This window comes from Labrus mixtus, chromosome 15, assembly GCF_963584025.1.
Source record: "Labrus mixtus chromosome 15, fLabMix1.1, whole genome shotgun sequence".
NCBI classification, from domain to species: domain Eukaryota; kingdom Metazoa; phylum Chordata; class Actinopteri; order Labriformes; family Labridae; genus Labrus; species Labrus mixtus.
The window spans coordinates 5,424,233-5,446,522 of NC_083626.1; the positions used below are offsets into that span (position 1 = coordinate 5,424,233).

General features: G+C 40.2%; 1 protein-coding gene and 1 pseudogene across 1 annotated transcript in view; both read left to right on the forward strand.

Annotated features, from left to right (window-relative positions):
• Positions 1-20,128, forward strand: part of LOC132989526 (kelch domain-containing protein 8B) — a 42,717-nt gene extending 22,589 nt beyond the window's left edge. The window contains exon 2 of the mRNA XM_061057216.1: positions 18,738-20,128. Within this exon, the coding sequence (XP_060913199.1) occupies positions 19,709-20,128 (420 nt within the window). The 5' untranslated portion in view covers positions 18,738-19,708. The remainder of the gene's footprint in view (positions 1-18,737) is intronic.
• On the forward strand, positions 17,426-17,533 carry LOC132990463 (U5 spliceosomal RNA; annotated as a pseudogene).
• Positions 20,129-22,290: the final 2,162 nt, after the last annotated feature.

Consider the following 22,290-nt stretch of genomic DNA (forward strand, 5'->3'; position numbering starts at 1 on the left):
GTGACAAACACTAACATTTCATACTTGCTGATGTGAACCTCTCCCTCTGTGGAGATCTGTGGGAGGGGTTAGTAGATCTTAAGCTACTCTTAAGGATACATGTTTCAACAATATATGAATTAAAACCATGTTGATTTGGCCATTGTGTTCTTCCTAGTTTCAACATGTGTGTGTATTTTGCATTTTTCTTAATATTGGTTCAGAGTGAATTCCTAAAAAAATCACAAGTCGATATTCAGAATCTATCAGTGCCAGTCTAAAATTGTCACAAGCAATCACACCCACTGGAAAATAATGGCTTGTTCCCAGTCTTGTTGCTTCCAACAGGACTACAGGCAATGCGGAAAAGATGCTGGACACAGTTCTGTGTCAGTTTCTCTGCAGTTTTGGAAAATATTGGAGGAAACTGTTGTTATAATCTCTGCAGCATCTGCCAGAACTGGACTCATGAAATTATACCAGTTGTGAACAGATGTGCCAAGCTAGCGTTAATGTCAAACACATAATATGTACCATCATTAATAAAAAACATGTCAATACTTTGAAAATGAGGTATTAACGGCAGGCTTACAACTTAACAGACATGAGAAGATCTGTCATTGAAATAATTGCAGGACTGGAAGTAATAGAAATTATTTTCATCTGCCTGGCAGAAATCTTTTTGGAACCGCTGAATGAATTCAACAACTGTCTAATAATAGTAACAGCCAGTCAACTGTGTGGGCTCATAGTTAATCTCCATTTCTTACAGGAGAAGAGAAAGGGAGTCACCATATGTTCTCAAATTCTTGGCGAGTCCTCCCTCGTGGCTGTGAAAGTGTGCGGTACACCACAGCCAGTGATCATGCTCCTCATATTCTAGTTTGAGGTGGTCAGGTTCTTCGGTCTGCTGCTCGTCGTAACGTTTAACAAGATAAAAACATTATGATACATTTCCTTGAGGGACATACACTGATTTTAGACAGATGTAATGAAGAGCCCATAGTTGCAGATCGTGTATTAAAACAACAGTCCATGCCAGGTGTCATCACAGAGCTTCTGAAGGACTGGACTCTAGCCAGCTGAGGTGCAGACTGGAAAGCAGCAGGCTCGCTGCTCGCAGGCCAAGGTGCCGGCTGATGGCTAGCATGTTGGAGGCTATAGTTGGCTGAAGATGAGAAAGAAATGGGCTGCCTAGCTAGCTGGGGGCTAACAAGCAGGGTTACAGGGGCGAAGAGGAAGTCTGTGGTCTGAACCAGTAATGAATCTATTAGCCTGAGCCTTAGTGATACTTCCCTGCACACTGTAGCCTGGGCTGCACCCTGAATGTGCCGAGAAGTAGCATTTTGAAATGTCCTTAATGAATATAAGGTCAAAAATTAAGTTCTATAGAATTTGTCAGAAAAAGGTTAGTTTTTCTGATAAGTATTCGGAGTGCTGCGTGTCGGAGAAAATAATTCAACTGCACATGTTTACAGGGAGACTGTTGCTAAACAGGGGAAATGATGCATGAATTAGCATACAGGCAGGTATTTAAAAGTGAGGAGGAAGGGAGAGTTTAAACTTTTGAGTATCACATGCAAGGTTTGTAAGTCGGTCAGTGATTGCAGAGGGTTTCCGGTCAAATACCAGCTTGCATGCCATGTTGTTCAATTCTGTAGGACTGCAAGAGGGTACAGTGCTGTCTATACAAAGGTGAATGGGTTCTTGCTCAGTCATCCAATTCTCAGTAAAGCCTGAGTCACTAGAAAGGCCGTCCATGCTGAATGAGTGACTGTAAACACTGGGTGGTGAATCTCAAGAGATATCAGGGTGACCAAGTGTGGAAAAAAAGTGTGCAGGTAGGACAAACATACTGAGATATTCAGAAATGTATACACACATGCAATAAAGCAAATAGTGGGATGTTTAATTCAGCAAGTGTCTCAATACTGAGTCATATTTTAACCTTGATAAAACCCCGACAGAGAGGATTTTCAAAGCACAGACAGACAGAAGAGGAGAAACAGGGAGGGGGAGAGGAATGAGAGAAAGACTGAACATAAAAGCAAAGTAGCTGCAATTTTCACAAAAGGAAAAGATGAAGCAAGATAAGGAAGCAAAAGAATTATGAGAGAACTGCTCCTAAAAGTAGCTACACGATAAAAAGTACAACTACAAAAAGTGCTGGTGAGAAGAGAAAATGAGAGGGTAAGTACAGTCACAGTCAATGAGGCGTGTAAGAGCAAAGAAAAATGTGTTTGCATGGGAATTATACCAACTCACACTGTCTGCTGGGCAGACTAAATTGAAGCGTTTCTCCCCGGCACACATTTCCCATCAGTGGCACTGAGAGGAACAGCAGGCGCAGTTGGCGGCGATGCCCCAGAGGTTAACTGTCCAATCAGACGCTCCACTACTCGGCCCAAAGGAAACAACAGCCAATGACATCATTCGGAGATCAAACTGGAAGCCGTGACTAACAGAGGATCATCAGTGCCATCTTGGCCTGCTGTTTCAAGCACTGAGTGTTTGTACTGGTCTCTCTGGTCCTCTTTACACCTGGCATTAACATGTGGTCTGGGTGATCTGATCACAGATAGACAGCTGAAGCTACAAATATTGACGCCTGGCAGTAAGATGTGTTGTCTCAAGGCACAACCTGTGAATTCACTTCACTGCTACAGGCATATAAACATGTATATGCTTGGCATTCAGAAGGCTATATGCTTATTTTTAACCAAATCTTCAGTGTTGAAAAAGTAAATGCGGAAGTGCAAAAAGCTGCAGTTCCTCGAGTGTCCACTTGAGGCTAGCTCCAAAAGATCCCCATTGGATCCTATATTAAAAGGCCCATTTTTCTTACAGAAATAATCATGTGTTATACTTTGTCCACACTATACAGGTGGTGAATTTTGTTATATCTCATCTGTTGTGATTTTATTACAGCTAAGAGTAATTCATACATTTCAAAATTAGGGTCATGACTCAGTTGACTGACAGGTGGAAGCATTGCAGCTGTTTTCCAGGAGGCTAATGGCTCGCCTTCACTCCAACTCTGCCTGTTACTAGATTGACTGAATGTTTGGTTAAGATAGTGTTTCCAACATGGCAACAGCCATCACTATGCTTCATAACATCTCTTCAGACACCAATGGGTGACATCACTGAGACTGTGTCCATGTTTTATACAGTCTATGGTTTTAACCAGCAGCCCAAAGGGAAATCAGACTTTAGCTATGTTTACATGGAGCTTAAAATATAAAACTCATTCATTAAAAAGATCAAACAGAATCAATTTACACCATGCTAACACCTCAATCATCATTCAAAAACCAAAAAGCTTAATTGACAACCTCTGTGCCTCTATGTTGTTGGACCTGTTTATACTGATTGAAAACTTTCATTAACCTTGGAAAGACCTGTAAACAATAATCCAAATATCACTTGACGTTAATGTGCTGGAGCATTACAATACTGACAACTTTTGTTGCTGGAAACTTTCATTGTTGTGAGCTGCTATTAGATTCAGGACGACACAATAATGACAAATACTGAGCCAAACATTGTCAGGGAGTTGATCAAACAGACGCCAGCGAGAGGTTGCTGAAGTGAGAGAGTGTGACAACTTTGACTATAAATACCGACGCTACAAAAAAAAAGATACATTTTCAGAGCATCCACAAGTCGGTAACAGCTTTAAGCTCTCTAAACCAACAGGTGCAACATTTGAAGCAGTGCAGGGCACACTGTTTCACTGAGGCACAAAAATCAATCTCTATACAATCAAACCAGGGTGCAATACTCATAAAATAAGGCCATAAAAACACAATAAACACAGCGGCAGCACATAACAATTGCAATATTGAAACAGCAGGACAGCAAGAAATACAAATTTGTACACTTAAAAGTTTTTCGTCCTTGCTTTTCTGTCAAAGAAGTCCTTAATGAAGCTGGAGAAATGTTGTTTGCACCAGATATAAGATTCAGTCGCCTTCAGAGACGGGGGATTCAGTCTGTTTTGTCCTACTGTGGATTGAAGCCATTTTCTAACAAGTCACAGGAAAAGAAGAGCACTCCTCGCCAGCACTGGTTTGTTTTAAATCATAAATAGTCTGAGTGCTTTATAAACCTTTAGTACACGCTCGTTGTAGTTTCTCTTACAAGTTAAAGAAGGGAGCTTGTTGTGTCTCTGTTGTCTTTGATACATTTCATGATTTGTCCTAGTTTAGGAAAAACTTCCAACAGATCACCTGTACATTTTTACAAGAGATTACCCTTGTGCAACAACCTGAAATAAAGATGGAGTATATGTTTTCTTAAGGTCATCTATAATGGCAAGAGAAGTCAATGCTTAAAACTGGTCTTCAATGGTAGCAGGTCCAGATTAAATAGATTAATCTATTGTTACAATCTTCTCCATTTACATCTCTTAAACTCTATCATAGCCATTCCTTTATTTATCTATGTTCATGTCTCCAGCTGTTCACAGCCTTACTTTTTCCAGGCCATGTACTGTGCCTCTGTTTACCTGGCATTCTCCACCTCTCCACTAAATGCCATCAGTCCCTCCTTCCTATGTTCCCAGGATGCATCAGCTCTGCTTGACCTTTTTGCCTGCGTGCCTGCCTGAATGTGTCCACCTGAATCATAAGTATGATGTCATATAAACTATTGAAACTCATGGCTATGTTTTCATCTTGCTTTGTGTGTTAAGACGCTGGGCGGTGTGAGTGTGAATGTGGCTGATTGTCTGTCTCTATATGTCAGCCCTGTGATTGACTGGTGAACAGTCCAGGGTGTAACCCCGCTTCTCACCCAATTACATCTGCTCCAGCCCCGACCGGGAAAAGCAGTTTTGATAATGGGTGAACTGATGGATTATTTTGTTGTTTGTTACCTCTTTTCTGTGTTATAACAAAGATGCTTGATTTAATCTAAGCTAAAATGTAGTAACACAAAACTCTTCTAACCCATAATGCCTTGTTTTTATATGGACATGACTCAGACTTAGTACCTCAGTGGGTATTTGGGGATCTCATTTTGTGCCACTTCGGGTCCAGAATATAGCCTCAGCAAAGCAGTTACTGCCAGTCTGTCTGAGCCAGATCAGAATGGAGGCATTGTGTCCTCATGCATTATTGCAGTGCACAGAAATGAATTGTGTTTGAACATTGCTGGAATAGAAATCCTAAAAAATTGCAACGCTCTATCAAACCCCTCAGGTGTTGTTACATGGATGATTCACTGTGTAACACTGGGATCCAATTTAACACTTCAGAGAGTATTAACAGCTCAACACAAACGTTTTCAACTCGGCCCAAAAGGAAATAATGTCTACATTTCACAGATGCCTCCTAAGGCAGTTCCCTCTGGAGGCCATAGTTCCTGTTTTTAAAATCTCAAGTGAAATGCAATGCAATTCAGCTGCACAGTCTCAGACTGCAGTGAGAGCGAGCAGGCTGTAGACAAGGCTCAACATTTATCTTCTTGAACATTGCAGCACATAGTCCCACTTTAATCAGCTATACACCCAACTGTAACTCCTCCTTCAGCACAGCACCTACCTTAATCCTGTCTTTAATATTTAAGTAGAATAAAGTTAAACTAAATTATCAAATCCTGCTGACTTGATGAAATAGCTGCTAAAGTTTGTGATCTCACAGGAACTCCATTGTCTGCCATTTTCTGACATGCAAGATTTTGCATGTCACAAGACGCTACAATCAAAATACTTTCTATTCATAAACACCAGGAAGCCTTCTGGGTCTAACATTTGATCAGACAATAGTCATGCTGCAGTTTATTGTTCTGTTTCCTGCAGCTACGTGACACATTAAAACTCAACGTGAAGAGTCTAAGGCAATTAAAGTTTCACTACTCTATTTCAAGGCAATGTGAGTTTAAGAGCTGCCCATAGTAGACCAAAGATGCTGCTCTTTTAAGTGTTTTCTGCCAAAAGTATTTGTATTATTATTGTTCATTTGCATTCATTTTATGACTTGGGATTCATTGGAGGATAAATGCCCAGTCTAAAGACATGTTCACATAAGCACTCCTGAAAATACCTAAAGAATTTCAAGAGGACTGCCCCTTAAATCCTCCTGATCTGGTTGTTCACACATGCACCTATCCTGATTGGATATGACTGTTTGTTGTTGTGTAGCTGTGGATGCCTGCATGTTTGCGTACTTTAGGGTGAAGCTTTTCTATTTTCATACAATTGTGTAATTACAATAAAGACATTCTATTCTATTTGTAGTCCCAGCTGTATTGACCATTTACGTATCAGCAGGCTTTGTGTGTACAGTTAAAACGGCCCGTTTGGACAACAACAGGGGGAACATTATCGTTGAATGCTAACCGCTGGCTTCACTGGAATAACAGAGAAATTCATGTCTGTTCCCAGAGGGATATAGTGTCTAACACAGTGGTTTCTCAACTGGGGGGTCGGGACCCAGTAGCGGGTCGTAGAGCTATTTTCAGTGGGATGGGAATGTGTGCCTGGAAGAAAACTGGGATCAAAAAGACTTTGAAGCGCTTTTTAAACATGTTTGTTTTGTTCAGTTTCTTGCTTCAGTGACAAGTTTTTTATAACAACTGAGAGCCAAACTGCAATTTTTTTCTGATTGGTTGAAAATATCAGAAAATTGGGTCGCGTTTTTCATGATGGACTTGGGTGCCAAGGCTAAACGAGTTGAGAACCTCTGGTCTAACAGACGATGATAGACCAAGTGTTCTGTGATTGGCACACCCTAAACTGTTCTTCATATTTCATATATTACTCATATTATTAAAGTTTTGGACACAGCATTAGCAATATAGCTTCATGTTTTTTTAGCATTCACACTGAATTTCCCTAAGAAATGACATTCTCCAGTTACAACTTGTTCTGATGTTCTTCAAGCTGTACTAGAGCCCTTTATCAAAATGATTTCCTGAATAACATCTCATTCATATCAGCAGTGAGTTTGCCCTTCTGTTCCCATTTACCTGGCAGACATCATGTTACTGTACACTGAACAGGAAATGTAAGGTGACAGCAAAAAAAGCAGAAAAGGAGGAAAAAAAGAGAACATCCCTCGAGAGCAATGAGCCAAGGGGAGGAAAGATGTGGATGTGTGAGAGTGTGGAAACCAGAGCACAATGGAACGGCTGATTTAAATTATGAATGACATGCAGCATCAAACTTTCAGACTGAATTTGACTGTGAGAGCGAGCGGCGGGGACAGAGGAGGAGAGGAGGAGAAGAGGGTGAGAGTGCTTCAGTGAAAAGCTGTCTGGAACTATTTTGGGTTCATGGTGGACTCGGATTTCATCTTATTGTATTAGAAAATAGCCTTCATGATGATAGCCGAGGGGAAATTAAAAGGCTTTTAAGTATTCATAGCGGAGGGGAGAGGAAAGTGGAAGCAGCTGCATCGATTACACACGCCTGTCTCGCTGCTCTTCACAGTTTGTGCGTGGAGCGGCCGTCCAGCTCTGAAATAAAGTTAAAAAAATAAAGAGAGAAATTGTGAGGTAATAAAGTCATAATTATGGGGATAAAAAGTCATAATTACGAGATAAAATGTCAAAATTATGAGATAATAAAGTATTCTCATAATTATGACTTTATTATTTCAATTTTTATTTACTATATTTACTTATTTTTCAATAGTGCAGCTGCAAAGCATCGGCTAATTTGTGCATCTTAAAGTTGGTAAAATGAACACAATTAGAGGTGTCACTGTCAGTGTGGGTTAATCCACACATCTGAGCTGCACACAAAAGATGTTTTACTCTTAATGTAACAAGATGAATGAACCAGAATGTGTGGTGGGAGGTATCTGACTCTGTTGGACAGTCTGACAAGCACTTTGCTTGAGATAGGTGACTTCAGATTTGCTGCAGAAATAATGTTTTCTCTGAACTCCTGCACATCAACACACACACACCCATCTCTCACATCTTCTTCTTCCATTCAGCTAACTGCATCACCCGCCTCACCATTATTGGCCTCTGAAACTCCCTCCCACCAGATAACTTTAACACTGACTCTTTCTCCATTTTCAAATCCCATCTGAAAACACATCCTTTATAATTAACTGGCATATTCAGTCTGATTTTACACTGTAAAAACGGTCTTTTAAATGCTAATGTTAATTTTATCGATTTATTGTTTCCGTATTGTTCATTTTTATCTCTGCTTTGTAAGGTGACCTTGAGTATTTTAAAAAGGCACCTTTAAAGAAAATGTAATAATTTATCATTTTGATCTGTGGCTGAAATTATGGTTTTTACAGTTGGTCATTTACACACTGTAGTTTGTTTGTACGTACAACCTCAGGTTCCACAGACCTCTACACAAACCCCTTAGCACACAGAGGGCAATGTACCTTGCAGTAAATCAAAATGAGAGCTTTGTCAGACCCCCTGCAGGAGCGCTTTTTGCACTTACGCATTAAGTTACTTTCTGCTTCGCTTTGGCGTATTACCATGAAACAGTCGAGTGAAAGACTCCTACTGTTACTGTTATATTTAGCTGCAGAGAAGGTGGTGAGCACTCCTTTAGAGGAGCTAAGCCTCTTTCATGAAACTCTAGCTTCATTTTATGTCTTAAGATGTGAATGCAGTTCACTGCCTTTTCCAGGGAATTTGCTTTCTGTTTGAAAAAACAGAACACTGTGAACAACCCGAAGGCTGGCGGAGGAGGATTAGACTTTCTGAAGAGACAGATGGAGGGATCTTTGATGATTTGGCCCCTTGTTGTGACCTTGGGATGGTTGAGATTTAATCATCAGTGAGGACGACTACTGAGAACTCTGCTTTGCTTTATCCTTTGGAGATTGCAACGCTTGATGAATCGTATACACACATGCAATATATTTAAAGGAAGAATGTACAACTTTATTAACCAGTAGATGTCGCCCTTGAGCATCAGGATGAAACCAAAACAAACTGTTTGACCACACCTCCGCCCTTCTGAAGCCTCCACTCTCCTCCAGTGACACACCTCCAACCCCCCTCCCCTGCGTGCGCACAAAGAAGTTATCAAATGGAAAGCACCATTAAGTGCAAACTTGTCCTTGGCTTGAGCTGAAATTTCCTGTGGCCTGCATTGTTGTGTTAGTGGACTAATGTTAGCGCTGTTTAGTTAGCGCAGAGCTAAATAGTGCACATAAATTGACACAGAATGACTGTGATCTAAAATCACTTCAGTGACATTCAAATAAGCAGTGAGTATGTTCTTCTTCTTTTCTCTTGTCCCTCACTTAAACAACTTTTCTAAGCAACGAGAGTAGTCGTTCTGGCTCCGACAACAACACAGCCAGCAGGACTCGAGCTTCTCACTCATTGTAGACAGTCCTGACTCAGAGAGACATTTATTTACAGAGGATCTAATGGAGTTCTGCAACATTTATGTGTAACATGTCTCACATTCTTCCTTTAATGTCTGATGATAGAGTAAGGTCATTTTATGATTTAATTCAGAAGATATCTTACGTATTGGTCCTGTAATAGATTAAGTTGGAGTAGCAGTTGATTACATTTGATCACTCCAAAGTGAGAGGATTTTTGAAACTCTCTACTTGTAATCTGAGGGGCCTGCATGTCTGTGTTGTATCTGTCACTCAAAGTCAGTCGGCATTTCAGGAGCTCTAAATGCTTTTCAAACACCAGAGATTATATTTTAATATCATGCTTACTCGTGATTAAAATTCACTTCATTCCCTCTGCAGTAACTACAGACTCATCTGGATTCCTATTTGAATGAAGCAAATAAGATTTGAAGACATGAGTGGAGTTAAGATCCCAATCAACCCACTGCGAGCGTTATCCATCATGCATTTTGATTTTAAGCAATTAAAATCATTATCTCCCCACCAGCTTAATGTCTGTCATTCTTTTCCCGGAGGGCCTTTTTTGTAATCTCTCTCTGCCACATCTCCTCATTTTAGTCATCACAACTTCCTCTATTTATTCTTTAAAAGCTGGCGCATAACATAACATACGTTTGATTATTTTTCTTAAGTCAAGAAAAGCACATTTTCAACTCCCCGACTGAGCCGATGAGGATTTTATTGCTTAGGCAGTTTCACTTGTTTAAGAGCATGATAAGCTAATGGGCTGTTTCTTAATTGTTTTTTTTTTTTTTTTTTTTACTATGAACACATTAATTGGACAAATCTTTCAGGCTCTGTGAAGCCAATGTATGCTTCCTGTATTGGAAAGGACAGCCAAAGAGCGACACAGAAGACAGAGTGAGGATGACATAGACCTAACACCAAAGAGCTGAAGGCTGGAGTGGAACCCAGCACCCATGTAGACGAGGACCTAGCCTCTGTGCGTGCTAAACAAGCATCCTTTATTTATGTTGTTACAGAGAAGACAATGGCTGGTTGGAACCTAAAAGTAACCACAATGATCTGAGTGATAGTGAGTTAAAAGTGGAGTGAGTTTTAACTGAGAATAATGTATCTGTATATGTAGAAACATGTATTCTCTCTCTCTCTCTCTCTCTCTCTCTCTCTCTCTCTCTCTCTCTCTCTTTCTCAGGCCAAATTGGATTTTAGTTGAGTGTTAATGTTTGTCTCAGAATATTCCCTATACATTAAGTGTGTCATTTCTCTTAGGGGGGAGGGGACTGTTGGCAGACGCTGTGGAGGCAAATGTAAAGCGATGCCAAGATCCTGTAGGGGCACGTCACTCTGTCTTGGCCAGAGAGAGAGAGTGAGTCAAAATATGATTCATTCTATTTGGAGAAGGACATGCATATGTCAGTTTATGGTAAATGGATTTGAGCTGGTATAGCCAAATACTGTCATGGATTGTTGGCTTGAGGCCCAATCTCCTGGGATCATGAATCATTGAAGCATTGAAATGTTTCACCTTTTCATAATTGATTCTTTCAACATTATGAGATCAAGCTATGAGTCAATCCACACTCATTGACTTCATTGAGGGTAGAGGGCTACTATGTATCAAGATCACTTTTCAAGTAAAAATTCCAAAGTTATTTAGTTTTGTAATAAAAAGTTGCATGTATGAGGAGCATGACTGATCATAATTAAGAGAAAGTAGATGTGGAGCATCCATTAAGACTGTTAAATTGAAAAGACAAATAGGCTTTAGCCATGCTAGAATATGAAGCTGCACTTCACTACAGTGCATCTAATTAATAATAACAATGGAAAGGCAACAATTCAAATGTTTAGTGTTTTTTTTTAACCATTCACTACCTTAGTTAAGTAGCAAGCCAATCTATAGAAACTTGGAAACACCGACATACCAATATGGCAACAAAAAGATCCTAATAATCACATTAACATGGACTAGGTCGTCTCTAAGCACTCTGAAATCTTTCTGGATCCCAAAGTGAAACTTTCACATGTTCTCCTGTGATTCATCTATAAAAGAGAAGCACTGTAATGGAGGGGCGTTGCAGATGTTGTCCCGAGGGCCGGTTTCTTGGACAGGAAATATTATCATCAGGAGTCATCTCAAGAGAAATCAGCAACATTAGTGACTCAACCCTTTTAGCGGTTATTTTTAGTTTGCCTCCGAAAGTCGTTAAGCTGCTGATGATAAACTAAGCTGGAATTGCTGATTCATGAAGATATTAAAGAAAGTTAGATATTATCTATAACTACAGATAGAACCTACTATCAATTATTTAAATTACAACAACAACTCTCTGTGAGATCTGCACGTTGATCAACTAACAGTCGACAGTTTAGACCATGTCAACAAAAATCCACCACGTCTTTAACACCAACCTTTGAGCACTTGTTAAGTTTTGGGATTTATTTCATTTTATATAACAATTATAACATGTGTCCTGTGGTTTATTCAATTGCTACTTATAAAGGCATTCTTTGTCACTCAATAATGCTGTAAACAAGTTCATCGGCTTCTGCTTAAATGCAACTTGGCTGGAAACAACGCATAAACGCTCTCTCAAATCCACCCATTAAACATCAGCTGTAATTTCACTCCTGGCTACAGTTCAACAGAGCTGAAAACACTTAATCATAAATAAATCACATCTGATTGCCGCTCAACCTCAAGGCAGCAAGGACGAGTTAATTACAGCCAAGATCTTTGTGCTTTGAAAAGTTTTGGATCTTGTTTTGTGTTGAGTGTTTATCTACTGCGGCTAAATGTCGACAGCACGACTTCAATACAAAATCAAGCTCCTGAGGTTTAAAGAAAAACTAATAAAATGGAGGATGATACGACTTTGTAGGTGGCTCTTCCCAAACTTCAGTGAAGTTGATTTCTTTCAAAGATGACCCATATCCAAATATCTAGATGTTACTAGAAAACACAGATTCTGGATGACATTTTGACTTTAGCTTATGCTATTTTCCTTTGGTTCTTAAGTGACCTATATTTAAGCTTCTGTAGGCCCGATTCCATCTCAAAAAGGCTCAAATAAATCTCAGTTGACTTCTAGAAATGTGAAAAGACATCACCCAGATTTATTGTTCACTTCAGTTGTAGTTTTAGCTTCTCTCAGCTCTTTATTTTGGTTATAAAGCCAACAACATTACTGTTTTTATTCACTTTTCCTCATTTGTTTTCTCCTCTCATCCTCTGACTTAAAAAGTTGAGAGGAGCTGATTTTCACAAAAAAATGCAGGACCACTCTAGCAGATTATTCATATCTTGAATATTGAAATGTTTATTTATGCTTGAGTTGATGCACATAAACCCCGCCCCTTACACAAGCCTTGTTCAAAACTCCTGAAAATCTCCTGAAGTTTTCGGGTGGAGTGCATGTGTGGACGCAAACACAAACATCTTTCACTCTGGCTTTACCTGCCCTCCGCCTGTAGTATTTTTTCTGGAGATAGTACGAGTGACATGATGTGAGAATTGAGCAGGATGTAATCAGGTGCACGTTCTAATTGCAATCTTTCTGCACGTAATTCAACTGCTGCATTATGTTTTCCATTCACCAGTATGTTCAATATGAACATAGACACACATTCAAAGTCTTCAGCTGTATTCACATGTACTCCTGTACAGTTAAGTGGGTAGTTTTTCTGATTTTAGCTGATACACCTTGATTCATTGAATATTGACACAGTTTCCAAGTTTAATGCAGGTCCCCTTTGAGCCACACTGTAATAGATGTAATAATTTGTATAATGACACTGTGCAGTTTAACTCCTTTCATTAAGCCGTTACTGTGTTGTTTACTCCGACTGTATTAGGCCTGACAGCATGTGTTGCTAACAGGAACAGAGCTCCCCGGGGAGTCTTGGCCAGAGACACATCTGTCATACACGCTCTCACATGAACTCATTCACATCCTATTACCTGAAGAGTATAATAACCTCTAACAGCTGAGCATTGTGGGAACCGTGTTTACTTGTAAGCCTTCAGGCTAAATGAGATAAAACATCTCACTTAGATCCTCCTGTGAAAGAGCAACTCTAGTTTCAACACAGAAAATTTAGAATCAATAACTCGTCTGTAGGTGATCTACTATGAGTTTCATCAAGGATTGCATTTAGTAGAAGTAATAAAAAGACAGTGTGCTAGAGGAGAGACATGATGATTTACAAGTGTCCGATTGGGACCGTAATATGATACTTTTAATTTTCTGCTTTCATCTCTGGTAGACTCACTTGAAGTCAAATAGAGACCCAAAAGAAGGCATTTTATCTATTCATGCACAAGCTTCAGATGTTAAATTGAACCTGCTTGTTTTATTTTTCATGTATCCACCACGATGCCACGCCATGCATAATTCCGTCTTGATTTTACAACAAAATATGTGTGGCCAAATGTTCATATTGTAACAAGCTGCAGGCTCAACTTTTCCTCCCCGAATCACAGAACGCTGATAAATAATAGAAGAGGAACATGAAACACAGTCAGATATTTTTGATGTCATTGCCTTCATGGACGTCGGGATGCTGAAGCACAACAGAGCTTTTCAACATTTCACACGCACACTTACAGACACACATTCAAACAGAAATAATCATGACAGGAAACAGATGCAGGCAACAATAAAGGATGGACTCTGTCTATATGTTGTATGTGCATATGTATGTGTGTGTTTATGTGTATATTTGAATAACCCAGGACTGTTCATCCAATCATCTTCACACTTGGTGGATGTATTGCATTGTCAAATACTGTATGTTGCAATTTTGGCCTGATTGAGATGCTTATACCTCAAATTTTCAGTTTTTGCATTTTACGTTGTAACTGAGTCACATTTGAAGAAAACAAACAAACAAAAAAAACTAGCAGATATCTCTTGACCAAGCAAGAAAAATGCAACCATATTAGATGTTTGATTTTTGCTTCAGATTGCAAACAAAATTTGCTCCAATACTGTAGGCTGGGCTTATTTTCTAAAAATGTCTTTAGCCCTTTGAACAATGAAACCGCATTTGGTTTGATGTGTAGATATTTTGTCTGAGCGACTATGACAAACTGGGTCATTTGACAAAAATGAGACCCTGTAGCTGCATCGTCTTACTCTAAAGCAGTTCTCATCTGGTCGAGCCTCAGGACCCACCAACTACTCCTTCATGAAGAATCACAACCCATTTTTTTTTTCTTCAATCAATCAGATTTATTTAAAGAAAACTTGTGCGGTTTGGACCTCGTCGGTACAAGGCTTGATAGAACAAAGAAACTGAATGAAACAAGCTTTTTTGACAGCATTTTCTTCCAGGCACACATTAACGACCCACTGAAATCGACTACACGACCCACTTTTGTGTCCTAACCCACCAGTTGAAACCACTGACAGAACTCTCTGCCTGTCAGTATGTATGTGTGTTTGTTTGACTATCATACTATAATCTTAAGAATTGTTCATCAGATCAACTTCACACTTGGATGACGTATTACTCAGGACCCAAGGGAGCGCAGTCTCATCTTTAAAGCTGAACTTTAAAAAAAGATTTCAACACATAGTATCTCATGCAAGCTGATTTTTATACTTTTAATGGGCCACCTGAGTATAAATATAATTTGAGAAATGTTGAGAAGAATTTTGTGCGAAAAAACTATCTTCTTAAAATCTGTAAATTCATACATTTCCCAAAATGCAACTGTTTGGTTAGGGATTTCACTGTATTATACAGTATTACTATTACTGTATACCACTCTCCACTGCCTTCTTCTAACATTAAATACTTTCCCAGGCTTCGTCGCAACTGCATCTTCTTTTTTGTTGTCGTTTCTGCCAAAAACTGGATCCATATAGCTTTTGTCTTTGTTTTGTGGCAGTGGAGTATAACCTAGGCAACAAGGATGGTGAAAGGTTGGTTAGCCATTGACCCAATGTTTGGGATGATTGATTGGCATCTGAAACAGACCATGGTGTTAGCCTTCTTGTCTTCTACCCAGCCATTGGATAAAAAGCCAGGTTTAAGATGGGGGACTGTCCTGCACTATGGAAAACTGGAGACAATCAAATTTGGGACATCGTCTCAATTTGTGGAGTGCGGGACAAGGGATGAAAATGCTGTGATGTCCTGCACACATAGGGTCACCTGGTCAACCTTATCCCTCTTCAAGTAGTGAAGTTTTTACTTCTCCCTCCTGTAGAGTCATCCTCATAGAAACAAACACAAAGATTTTCCAATGTCTATTTCATGCAAATACATACAAATTAAAATACATCCACACACATGCAATATATATATTTGTATTATTAAACCAACCTTATATGCTATTGTCCTCATCTCTCTCTCCGTCTCACTAGTAAAAGGTCAGCGTATCCACAGGTCTCTGGCCAGTGAGGAGGACTAGGAAGACGACACAATATCCATGTTTATATAATACGTATCTATATAGTGTGATCTGAAGAGAGAGGTTGAGGGAAAGATTTGTATTGTGTTACTTTCTTTCTCTCCTCACACCTGCTAAATGCCATTGGTTTCCCTGTCAATCAACAGGCCACAGTGTGCTCGCTGCCTGCTGGGTCTCCATCACACACACACACACACACACACACACACATTCACGCACTCTCACATACACACACTGAACCACAGCAAGACTTGTCGTTTCTCCCCAGCAGTATGAATGTGATTCTGATTATGACGTGCATTGTAATGTGAATGTGATGCTATCATGTTGAAACCTGACAGGATTACTTGTCTGCTTCTTACTGAGCCTTGATTTATCCATGTAGGGAAATTGAAAAAGAAATGTGCGATAGACAATCAGGAGAGATTACAGTTGCAATTTTAAAACTCTACTGAATGAATGCAGGTCTCATTTTGACACTACTTAGCACTGATTCCCAATTACATGGAACGAGCTCATTCCTTATATTACTCAGAGACAGTAAACCACCTGCCTGCATGTTGTACAGGATTATTTTTTGCTCGTTGTCGGGGGCAACAATCAGCTGCTGATAGAAAGAGAGATCGTGTTGGATTGTCTCCTGCAGAACATGCTCATAGTTTAGCCCGGCAGCTTGACAATGGTAAAGAAAGTACTCAACATTTTTGCTGTCAAAATTGCTCCTGATGTCCCTGCAAACACAGTTTAACTGCAAAGAAACTGTTAGCGACACATTAACTTGACTCACATCTCTCTGAAAACACATTCATGGTGGAGTTTTTTATACCAAGCAAAAAGCAAATTGGCTTCAACATGAAACTGAGAAAAACCACGCAGTTCATTTTCTGTGTGGCTTCATGTCAAATCTTTTACTTCCTTCCCCAAAGCATTGTTATGCTATGATGAACCGTATTCTCATGGCTCATCGTATGATCCAATTTTAGTTAGCAGCAAAGCCATCAGTGTGACAGTTTGATTATTTTAGTTATTTTGCATGAAAATGATCCCAACCTGGCATGTGAACACAGAGGGATGTGTGTATAACCAGCTGTTATTAAAGAAAAGATCGTCTTTTACTCAACCAAAGAAAACCAAATTATAAGAAATGGAAGAGGTCAACATGATATAACTCTTAAGTATAATATGAACAATGAGGTGCACACAGACCTATCTTCTTTTTCCTTCTCTCTGGAGTTTTACAGCAGTTGGCATCCATTATGTTGCATTACTGCCACCTTCAGGTTTCACTATTCCCTCATTTTGAACTCACAGATCGTGTACACTGTCCAGTCACCTTTAAAAAAGCAGCAACCCACCTTCTACCTGTCACACTTTTTGTCATCTTTGAAATGCTTCTTGTGTTACACTGTACTTGCGCCACTGTGTTCTACAGTTTCTTGTTCATTGTTATGACAACAATGCCCTGTTGGGTGTTTTTCTAAGACATAAAACAAGACAAAAAGAGAATTTATAGTGGTGTGGCCAAACCAAGGTAACCAAGCAAAACTGACCTCAACCCAAATACCCCCACCCCCCCATGACAATGGAGCACTTGGTCTGCTCCAAAGAGCTGGCTGCAGCAGTTCTCAGCCCATGGCCTCGCCTTTGGCAAAAACCAGGAAGTTCATGCCCCCAACAGCCAGGTAACTCAAAAGAAAGTAGACTTTGTGTTTCTCTTCAGTTCGTATAAATCATTTGCCTTTTACTTAAGATTTATGTGGAGAGGAAACAATAAGAGTTCAACCTGCGCTCTGCTTTGTGCAGGGCTTAAAATAAAAGGTTTAAAAAAGGTAACTTAAAAGAAAGAAATACTGATCAGAGTTTAGTGTTTGATCTTGCAGTGTTAAAGTCCTGCACACTTTTTTTTAACAATATAAGACTAAAAACAAAAATGAACTCATACCCAATCAAACTCAGTGTGTAAATTGTTTGGGAGGTTCACTGCAAAATAACCAGGTGTTGGTGGGAAACTAATGAGGAGAGGGTGATATTACCCTTGTGTGACTGTGGCCATCACACCAGCCCTTTTCATAGTTACCTCATGATATGAACACTATTTATGCTGTTTACTGTTCACTGTCACTCTAAAAGACAATAATTGTCTTTGCATTAGATGCACAATTTTGTCTCTGCAATTTAAACCTAATTCTGGGCATTTTTTCATCTATAAGAATAGTTAAATTCTGGGATCTGTGGATCAAACTGGACTCCCCTATATGTTTTCATATAGTGCTTTCACACTTGCACATAACCCCTGAAAAACTCTTGATCTGCATGAGTAACGCAAACAGCCACATTTTTCCCTTGACTTTATCCCAGTTTCTCCTGCCAGCCCCCTAGTATTTTTTCTGCAGAACGTCAGCAATCATCAGTTAGCTGATGTGAGAACGCAGCAGGATTTTATTAGAAGAATTCCCCCCTGGTGACATGTGTTCCCTGTGATCGAAGAACAACCTACAGTAGATGTATGAACAGGACCGCTATGGTCGTGCATGTCTTTAAGCGGCTGTATTTAATTTTCTGTTCACAAGAATGTTCTTCACCGCTCTTTAGTTGATATTGTGATTCTGTGGAACTACACCTAGCATTGACATATAGTCAAGTATTTTCATTATAGACATTTAAATAGTGGACTTGATGCTTCCTCCACTTCTTCTGAGTTCCTCTTCTTACGTCCAGCCCCCCTCCCGTCTCCCACTGTGAGGTGTCTGTCTGAACAACCAGATCAAGAGGATTTCAGTTTGTTAAACATTTCCAAAAGTGCCAATGTGAAAACGGCTATACCAGCACATGAATTAATGCATCCATACTAATGCCGCCTCATGGCTTTTTGTGCTCCTAACACTTACTAACTGATTAGCACAGTAACTACTTGTAGAGCATGAATGTCATTTATAGTGTAGAATTAAGGAGATTAAATATGATTCTCTTCATTGTAGCTAATTGTCACTCTGTCTTGTGTTTTCTTCCAGGTTCAGACCAGCAAGACGACACTCACCCTCTACAGAAGTCCCTGTGCCTGACAGCGAGTAATGGAAGGAGCCTCAGATGAATTATTTTCAAACTGAGGGAATAAAATCTTTATTGTAATGCAGGGAAGCCTTGGAGTCCTGATACTCCCATAGAGTTCAATTTAAAGACTTTGCTTCATTTATTAGGGGATTTTTTCCCCGCGGTAGGATCCATCACCAGGGTTCAAATATAACTGTGCTGCTGAAGCCGTCTGCGACTGGTCGCCTTGAATAATTGTCTTTTGTTTCAAAGATATAAAATTCATTGCCGCAAAGGCTTTCTCTTGGAATATCAGGGCACTACTGAAGACAGTGCCATCTCTCCAATCCTTTTTTTAAACTCCTCCACTCTGGACTTGGTTGAAGTTTTTTCAGGATTAAGTATTAAACCCTTGGACATAGTCTTCAAGCATCAGCATTTTTTTTCACCAGGAATATAGTCAAGATTAAACTTTAACAAATAAGCGTCCCAGGAGGATGCAGTGAATGCAAGAAGAGGGCAAGAAAGAGAGGAATAGAGGAGGATGAAAAGCAGATGGCTTTACCGCACCAACACCAACAACAGGATGAATAAAACATCAGAATAGAGAGGGAGTCGTGACATCTGACACAAGGTGTGAGCTGGATTTTCTCTTTCCCTTCGTTTTTTTTTTTTACCTTTTCTGTCAATTCTTACAATCCCTTTCACCCCTTTTCTCTTCACCCCTTCCTTTAATTTTTTTTTTCTTGTTTCTTTCCCCTTGTGGATTCAGGGGCTTCAGGTGGTCACTCACACAGACAGAAACAAGCTTGTGCTTCTGCTTGTTTCTCCTGCTCTGGCTCAGTGCTGTTCCACCTTTGTGTGCCCCCTCAACCAACTCTCTCCCACTTCCTCTCCTCCTTCCCTGGCCGCCGTGTGTGATGGTGCGTCCCCTCCTCTCGGTACTGGAGACATGCCTGTGCAGGAAATGGCGGTGAGTCCTGTAAAGTCCCTGTACTGGGAGCAGTTCCCCCCCATGTCGCAGCGCCGTGTCTACTGCACTCCAGTCTACCACGAGGGCCTGCTCTACGTGATGGGGGGCTGCAGTGAGACCGGCATGCCCCTGGACAGTGTGGAGGTCCTGGATGTGGAGAGCCAGACGTGGAGCCAGCTGCCGCCGCTGCCCACCGCAAGGGCGGGGACCTCAGCTGTGGCGCTGGGGGGCCAGGTGATGGTGCTCGGTGGAATGAATCAGCAGCAGACTCCGCTGGCTTCTGTGGAGATTTATCATCCTGATGAGGGCAAATGGGAGAAAAAGGCCAGCCTGGGTCAGCCATGCATGGGAGTCACTGCTTTGGAGAAAGGTAAGAAAGAGTTCTGCTTTCCATACTAAATGTGCAATTTGCAGTGATATTGTCATTCAAGTGTGCTGCTATGGTCTTTGTAAGGCAAGGGAATGCTTTAACACTAATGAGTTAAGTTGGACCTGGTCTGTTTCAGTCTGGGTTTGTTGGTTTTGAGAGTCATTCTGTTGGTCAGTGCTGAGTTACAAGTTTCAGCATGAGCAGCAGGCACAACCAATGAAAGAACTTTGTAATAATGGTTGAAATCATGTCTGGATGTGTAATGTGAATTACATAACTCTTGTTTGTGGTTGTATTTGGAGTTGTTTACCTAAAACATGGGCATGTGTGGTAGGTTTCAGTTAGTCTTTAGGTTTGTCCCAGTTTTAGGAGGCCTTACTTATGGCAAGATTCCTGGCTGTGGACTTTATACCCAAATGTACTGTCTTCCACAGTGGGTCAATATTATTCTCACATTAATAGAATTTCAATGTACCAATTGTAATATAAGTCTTTATATGAATCTAAGTCTATAATATAAAACAAGTCCTTCCATCAAAATACTTTCTAATCATAGCTCAGCATCAATGTCAATGCACAGCAGGATTGTCCAGCATGTATATCTCAAACATTGCAATTGAGTTGTATGAAGAATGACACTTGGTTTGTAAAGAAACTGAGGGTTGTGTTTATTTTGTCTTTGCCTTTTCAATTCAAATGGCAACCTCCAGTGTTGTGAAATGAAGCCAATGCAAAAGTGAAATAAACTGCAGTTCTGCCAGTGTCCACTTGAGGCTGGCTGCAATTGTCACATTAACACCCACGTTAACATGCTCTTTTTTTTTCAAGAAGAAAACAAGTTTGTTTGAATGGCTCCTGTCTTTATTTGTACTGACAGTGTCCATTTTGATTATATCAAAGAGTTTTGCATAATTAGGGGCGTGGCTAATCTGATTGACAGGCAGGCATGTTGTTGCTGTTAGCCAGGAGGCTTAGGGCCTGCCTCAGCTCCAGCTCTTAGCCTGCAACTAGGGTGATTGGAAGTTAGCGTCACAAAACATTTCCAATATGGCGACCGCCATCATTGGTCTCAAAAACTCTGCTGCAGAAACCAATGGGTGATGTCACTGAGACTACGCCCATGTTTTATACAGACTATGGTTCAATAACTTGCCCCTAGAATAAGCATGCTTGGCCAATGCCAACGGCAGCTGATCTTAGAGTTAGCATAGCATTAGTTTATCACAGTATTGTTTGAGAATACAAGGTGAGACTAGCTCTGGGGAAGTTTTCAACCACAAAGTCCTTCACTTATGCAAATCATAAATCTTGCCGTTGTTAGTCCAACTTACTTATAGTTGAGTTTGTGTTTCTAGATTTACGCTCTTGTTTTCCTCTGTATTAGCAGTTCACAAACACATCAGATGTTCACAACGTTAGTTTGACAAATTAACTTGATTTCAGTGTTGAGAGAGAGAGTTCCTTTCTGTGTGCTCTCTATCAATCCAAATTAGTCAGAGCAGGACCCTTTGTTCACCTCGTCAATTAGAGCCAAACCTCATGAAGCCTCATTAAGAACTGTGAGTTTTAAGTGGACTATTCAGCAACCTTGACATATTAATTAGCCTTTGAAATAATGACAGCAACAACAAACTCCTTAATTTGAAGTGAAGTTGATGAATAAGCTCTTCCGTTTCGGGTAAGCTTGTCCACGCACAGAGATTCATGGATTCTCTCACAAGTCATGACGCTGGTCTTTAACTTGGGACATTACATTCAATATTTCTGATTGTTTATATGGTTAGATGTTTTTGGTATGGAAAGGTCTCCTGCAGTGCATGTTTTTGTGTGAAAACTTTCCATGTGCTTTAGAAGAATGTCAAACATAGCTTGTGTAAAAGAGAAAGAAGTCACACAGCCTACCTCTGCTGAATAAACATACTTGACTTAATGTTCATTCCCCAGGCCATGTGCATGCTGTCTGAGGCTTGTGTGTTGGGCTCAGGGGAAGGGAGGGTCGTGAGAAAGCAAGGGGGGAAAAAAGAGTGGAAGGAACGAAGCGAAGGAAGGAATGAACTTATCACAGTCTGTTATGGGGGAAATAGACACAGAATATCTGTGGCCAGAAAGTCCAGTGAAACTTCAAATAGGAGGATTGTGGAAGAGTCAGAGCAGAAAATGAACAGAGAACTGAAGTAAGATAAACTTGAAA